Here is a 6629-nt window from a genome sequence, read left to right on the forward strand (position 1 = left end):
AATCATAAAGCATAGCCAACAAATTGGAAAAAGAGCTTCTTTCTCTTTTCAGTTGCTCTAAATCTGATAAGTGGTGATTAAATAGTAAATGTGAATTTTGGATAAACATTCACTTTGTGACATTATGTGCTATTGTCAGATAGATGAGTCCAGTATTGAGCAAAGAATAATCATTGATTTGATGCAATTGTAATGTTTAAAAAGTGGAGTATTGTACCATTTAAATATAAATATAGGTCCAGGGATATAGTTTAGTGGCACAGCGCCTGGCTGGCAAATGCGAGGTCCTGAGTTCGATTCGCGGTAGCGCATAAATATTCAATATAAAAAGAACTGATTTTAAAGGATACTCATTATTGAACATTTCAAAGCAGAAAAATAAAAAGCCAATAAAACAATTTACTCAACTAATGAGGATGGAGCAATACCTTAAGACAATTCATCAGTAAAATATGAGGGAATTTGTGATAATAAATTACTGAGTTAGGTACAAGGACAGGGAACCACAACAAAGTTTATGTAGGTGATTCTCAGTAAATAAGGTCATTTTAAAAAGCACACAGGTCTAAAAACAAATATATATATTTTATTACAAAATAGAAGAATAAATAACTTTGCATTTTAGTATGGATATAAAATTGCAGATGTTCAATGGATAAACATATATATGTAGATTTACAGATAGTATGTTTTTATTTTAGTTTCAATATATTATATTTTTCCCTTTAAAAATCCTGAAAAGTCCTAATTTTTCAACGTCTATTTTCCACAACTGATCAGCTTACACAGAAACATGAAAGAGGTGATGCTGGAAAGCCCATACTGTGTTTAATCATTATGTAATTACTCAAGTTCATCAGCCTGGGAAAAATGAAGTTAATAACTATAAGAATTAATGAGATATTTGTTACCTCATTATCAGTGCTTTTAATATAACACTACAGTGAAGTAAGAAATAAAAAATTAATCCTGTCACTTAGGTCACTGCATGAGGAAAAATGCTTCTAGATTCATTTAAAGGAAATACTGCAAGCTGGGTGTGGTGGCACACACCTATAATTCCAGCCCTCGGGAAGCTGTGACAGGAGAACCACTGCAAGTTCAAGGTCAGCCTAGAGTACGTAGTGAGACTCTCTCAAAAAGACAAACACAAAAACAAAGAAAAGTTCTGTAATGAGAGATAAAAAAACCAGAATTTTTAAATAAGGAGGGGAAAAGGGCTTGAAGAAAGGAGAGGGGGCTGTGGTAAGAAGAAGTAAGAAATATCATCTCATGTACAAGTACAAATTCCCTATGATGAATGCAATCATTACGTATATCTAAAATATACCAATAAAATTAAAATTAAAATGCAATAATATTGAAAAAAAAAAAGAAAAATACACAGAAGTAGGAGAGAAGTTCTAGGTGGTAAAATCTACTCCTGTAGAAATACACAAAAGCTTTTAGCATCTCTCTGTCTCACTGGTACAACCAGGACTGGACTGAAAATAACCTCAGATGACTGAGAAATCCACGAACTTAAAATGTGTGTAACCAGTAGATTCTACCAATACCAAGAGAGAGGGAAGATTAAGTGGGCAAAGTAAAGAAAATTTTTGTGTTCATTTCTAGGATTCTACCTGTGAAACTAGTCTAGGGAAAGAATAACCCATGTACCCTAACAAATATGCTTTCAGGGATCTTTTAGACATTGAAACTATCTGCGATCCTTGTTTTCAGGCATTTAACCTCCAAAAGTATAAGAGAATAAATTTCTGTTGTTTTAAACCACTATGTTCATGGCATCTTGTTATGGCGGCGATAGGACCCTAAATCATCCTTTTCTGCAGAGAATCCCGAGGACATGAGGAGACACAGGTGGGAAACTCTGAGAAGAATGAGGATTCCACAGGGAATGTGCCATGTGAAGTTATTCTCCCAGTGATTAGCTACACTATTAGTTCTGTATCATTTCTTCTGAGTATAAAGAGGTATTGTTTTTCAAATTCCGTTTCCTCCCATTGCCTCATGGGTCTTTCTTTGTCAAACAGTCCACCTCAAACTTCCAGTACCACTTTCTCAACTGTGTCTTTTTCAGTGGGCTTTAAAATAAATAAAAATGTCACTATCTTCCACCCCAAGAGAACATCAATGAAACATAAAGCTATCCTCTGATTTTTTATTCAACTCTGGCTATTAACCTATTTTTGTTACTTTTTTTCCAGCCAAGAGAGAAGGGGCAACCTTTTCCAGGCCCCCTTCTGTCCCTCTTAGACAGAAGCTTTTTTTCCTCTCAATAAATTCTTCCTACTCTAAACAAAAAAATAAATAAATAGAAATCAACAAGATTTATTGATCAATTTTACAAATTCCACTTCCTACAATCTATGCTGTAGATGTTAGTATATATGTAAAACCCTGTTTTTCTCTCCAACAATATCAATAGTTCCCTTACATTCTAAAATAACATTTAAATAAGATAAACTCATGATAACACAAAATCTGGCTTCTATGTCTTTGAAACTTAAGCATAATTTCTGGGTAAGTAAGCAGCAAGCCAAATGGGAAACAATTTATGATTAAAAGCTGAAGGACATGCCAGGTGTGGTGGTGCACACCTGAAATCCCAGCATTCTGAGAGGCTGATGCAGGAGGAGTTCAAGTGAAAGTCCAATCTCAGGCAAGTTGGGGAATTAGTGATATCCTGTCTAAAATAAAAACAAAAATGGAAAGGGCTCGATGTCGTTCAAGGGATTCAATCCCTAGTACCAATAAATAAATAAATAAATAAACAAGCAAACAAATAAATCCCTGAAAAAGGCAGGAAAATTAAAATGTATTTTATTGGTACAGTAATGTTTTTTAAACCCCCCAAACCAACAGAAATTGTTTAATGCTATGCACAAAAGTCAGTAAAATACTAATAAATGCTCCTACTCATTTGATCCAGAGCTGTTACTTTTCTAAGGATATATAACAATGGAACTCCTGTGATATAAACACTGCTAAACTGACCCTAATATCTTAAGTTCAAATGAACTTTAATGGTGTGCATAAAAAAATTCTTTTACCCAGAAATTTTGAAATACAGATAAAATAGTGTGCATGCCATTGATCAGTAGTCAATTCATGCACATATTAATTTATATGAATTCAATTCTATACTAGGAAAAACAAAAGACGTGAACACACATAGTCTGTAAATACAAGCAAAACATAATCTCCATGAAAAACTGAGTGTATTGGATAAATATGGCACGATACATTTTAAAAGTCAAGTTCTAATATATAAAATGAGGAATGGTTATAACTTGGGATGAATGACGGGAAATGAAAAAAATGTGAGAAAAGACATGTAGTACACTGATAAAAGAATAGTTCAAAGCAGCAATAGCAGACAATCATGGGCAGGTGAGAATGAGAGGCAGAAGAAGCGAAATGGGAATTTGATTTGTAGAGATCTGATGAACATGGCTTGATCAAGTTACATGAGGGAAGTCAAGGTAAGGACAGGAAGAAGTCAACAATCAGTATTTACTTAATGCTATGTCCTTACTCCGAGGAAATTGTCAGTGATCATTAGATGATTTAAGTGACTGGAAATGTACTGGAGATGTGAAACCCAAAATATTGATTTTAATGCTTTAATTTTTTGTGTTTTAGCTGAATAAAACAAATAATTGTGTCATGTTTAGCCGTGGTACCTTTAAAATCCTGTCCAATCCAATAATTCAGGTTATTTTATTTCATCCTTTTGAGGGCATGAGAGTGGTGGTAGAATACATTCCATATGAATGCAAACATGAGGAAAAGTGTGTACGCATGTGCATCTGCATCTAGTATGTGTCATCATGCAAATCTTTACACACATTATATTATGTAATAATAAAATAACTCTATGATGTAGACATTTATCACCCCTTTTTAGGGGTAAGAAAATTAAAGCTAAAGCTGGCGATGTGATCTGTGCAGTGTAAAAGACATAGCTGAGTTCAGCCCGAACCCAGAAATCTGACTCCAAAAATGCATTCCTAAATGGAATGACATTGAGCATGGAAAGTGGAAGGCACTTGACATACAGTGTCATTTACTCTTTACAGCTCTTTTCTGTTGACATGACTGATTCTCATTTTACCAATAGGTTGAGTGTTGAGGATGTCATGTAACTTGTGCAAAGACAGCAAAGAAGTGACAGGGCTGAAATCCGAATCCCCTAGTGTTAAAATCTATATATAGTTTGAAATAAAGAGTAATGCACCATTTGCAAAATAAAATCATTTTTCTTACCAATAAACAAAAGTGCACTTTATTTTATCCACAAATAATCCAAGAAAACCTATTTTAAAAATACCACTATTTTTGTCTCAATATATCATTATTTTCTACATTAGAAGAATTCAATTCAATTTACACTACCCTGCCAGAATAAAGATTCCAGTATTTAGGAAACTATTCATTAATGCATTTTGATCGGTACTTTTTCCTTCTCTTCATGAACACACATAGACTACTGTTCTCCAAAGTGAACCCAGAGAGTCATGCTGTTTTCTGGATAATCGTTGCTAAGATTCTGTCAGCAGCCATGTAATACTTTCAGCATCTGGGGACCGTAAACCTCTCTAGCAAAGGGAAAACTGCCTTGGTTACAGAAGGTAAAAAATCAACACAAGTAAGAGGGTGATACCGTTCTTGTAAACTGTCGTTCTCGTCACTAACACAGCTCAAATCTGATTCAACCTATCAATATGCTAGGGGAAGCAAATACTTCGTACACCAACAGACACTTTGCTAATGCTAGCGTCATCGCTCTGTTTCAATGTTAAATGAAATGTTCACCGTGTCACTTCTGATGACAATCTGTCTAATTAATGTGAGGATCCTGGATTTCATTCAGAGGTGGGGGAAGGAAGGTAGTATCTGGTTTTAAGAAATTGGACTGGAAACATCAGCTTATTTTATACATCAGCAGCAGAAATGTTAAGATGTCATCCTACAAGCTTTAACGATAAGAATCCATGTCCTTCTGTAAAATACTGAGTCATCCAGACCCAGACGTTCCTGACAGCTATAACAAATCCTTTACCATGCACCACAATGTTATAAATCGACATTCTACAAGTTTATGAACTTTCAGCCTCTCTTTTATACTTTACTGCTCACTAAATTTCCCTTGCCTTTCCATGCATGAACAGAGCCTAATCTGGGTTAGAGCCATCTGGATCTTAAATTCAATGCCCTTTAGAAGCCAGATAGGTGACTTCTAAGACTTGCAATCAGAGATGCAAAGGCAGCAAAGGACACAGTGTCCTCTTGGGCCCAGTGAAGAACAGATTGTCAGGCTGACAGATGAGTTGGAAGGTCCTTCACGGTCTTTCTTACATTCATTCAGAAACTAGACACTTAAACCAAAGTATCTTCTTTCTGGAAATGTGTCAGTAAACTGATACATGGTTTTCTCATGAATACTTTTGTCACTGTTATCATTTCTATATTTGACTTTATGCATATTTTTACAGACTTTGCTTGATGCTCTGGTATTTCCCCATTTTATATAATTCCAAAATGAAGGCACTTGCAAGATTACTGGGTGTACTTCTTTTTAAAAATTAAAAACAATCCTGTTTTCATTTTATATTGTTGTTCACCTGTGCACTTGACTGTTAATCCAAATTGAATATAATCACCTCAAACTTTATTACGAATGTACTATCTAAAAAGAATTATAATGTACTTTTTAAGTATCAGGTAATTCCATAAAAAACTACACGGTGAAATGAATTTTACTTACCAAACTCCTTGGGAACTGCTATAGAATAAACACAATTATGTCCCACGCTATAATTTTTTGGATAGTTTGGTGATAGAACAGTGCCTTCTGATCCTGTTGAACGACTTCCACAGGGTGCTAGAAATAAAAATGATAGAAATAATATCATCAGAAAAATTTGAAACCTGTATCCTATGAGTAACTTCTTGATATGCAAATGGCTACTGGATTTCAAAGTGTAGAATTTATTCCATTTTTTAACAAGCTCTTTTGCTATCAAATTGGGTCATATTGACTTCAAAATAGTTGTTCAGATTACAAAATAAAGGCATGCACAATTAATCAACCAATATAAGTACAAATCAATCTTTTCAATGAACTAAAAGAAATTAGCAGTATAACTATTATTAGCTATCTTGTGTGTGTTCGTATATTATACACACATGCAAAATTTTACAAATATTCAAATTTACCATTCTTCAATACAAAATAGTACAGTAATATTATAATAATGTTATCTATGAGAATAAAACAAATGTTTGCAGTAAACTCATAGAAAAGTGGTCTTGTCACAAGACGGGGGATACGTTGGGGATCATAGCTCCGGTAGTGAGAGAGACACTTGAGCTACTTTTTAGTAGAGATTTAAAGTTGATACTGTAACTGAATAAGATCACTCATAAAATTAAGTTAAATGAGAAGACATAGCCAAAGAAGTTCTGCAAGACCCCAAAGGTTTAGGGTCAGATAAATAAATCATGGCAATAAAGTCTCTTGCTTGGGAGCAAGAAAAGGTTTAGAGCTGGGCGTGGTGGCCTAGCACTCAGGAGGCTGAGATAAGGGGATCATTGAGAGTTGAAGGCCAACCTGGGCTACAAAG

At 34.5% G+C, this 6629-nt stretch overlaps 1 protein-coding gene across 1 annotated transcript in view; it reads right to left on the reverse strand.

The window, feature by feature from the left end:
* Positions 1–6629, reverse strand: part of Csmd3 (CUB and Sushi multiple domains 3) — a 1085099-nt gene that overhangs the window by 200271 nt on the left and 878199 nt on the right. The window contains exon 32 of the mRNA XM_005381888.2: positions 5771–5887. Within this exon, the coding sequence (XP_005381945.1) occupies positions 5771–5887 (117 nt within the window). The remainder of the gene's footprint in view (positions 1–5770; positions 5888–6629) is intronic.

The sequence above is a fragment of the Chinchilla lanigera genome, unplaced genomic scaffold, assembly GCF_000276665.1.
Source record: "Chinchilla lanigera isolate Chin_1 unplaced genomic scaffold, ChiLan1.0 scaffold00016, whole genome shotgun sequence".
NCBI classification, from domain to species: Eukaryota; Metazoa; Chordata; class Mammalia; order Rodentia; family Chinchillidae; genus Chinchilla; species Chinchilla lanigera.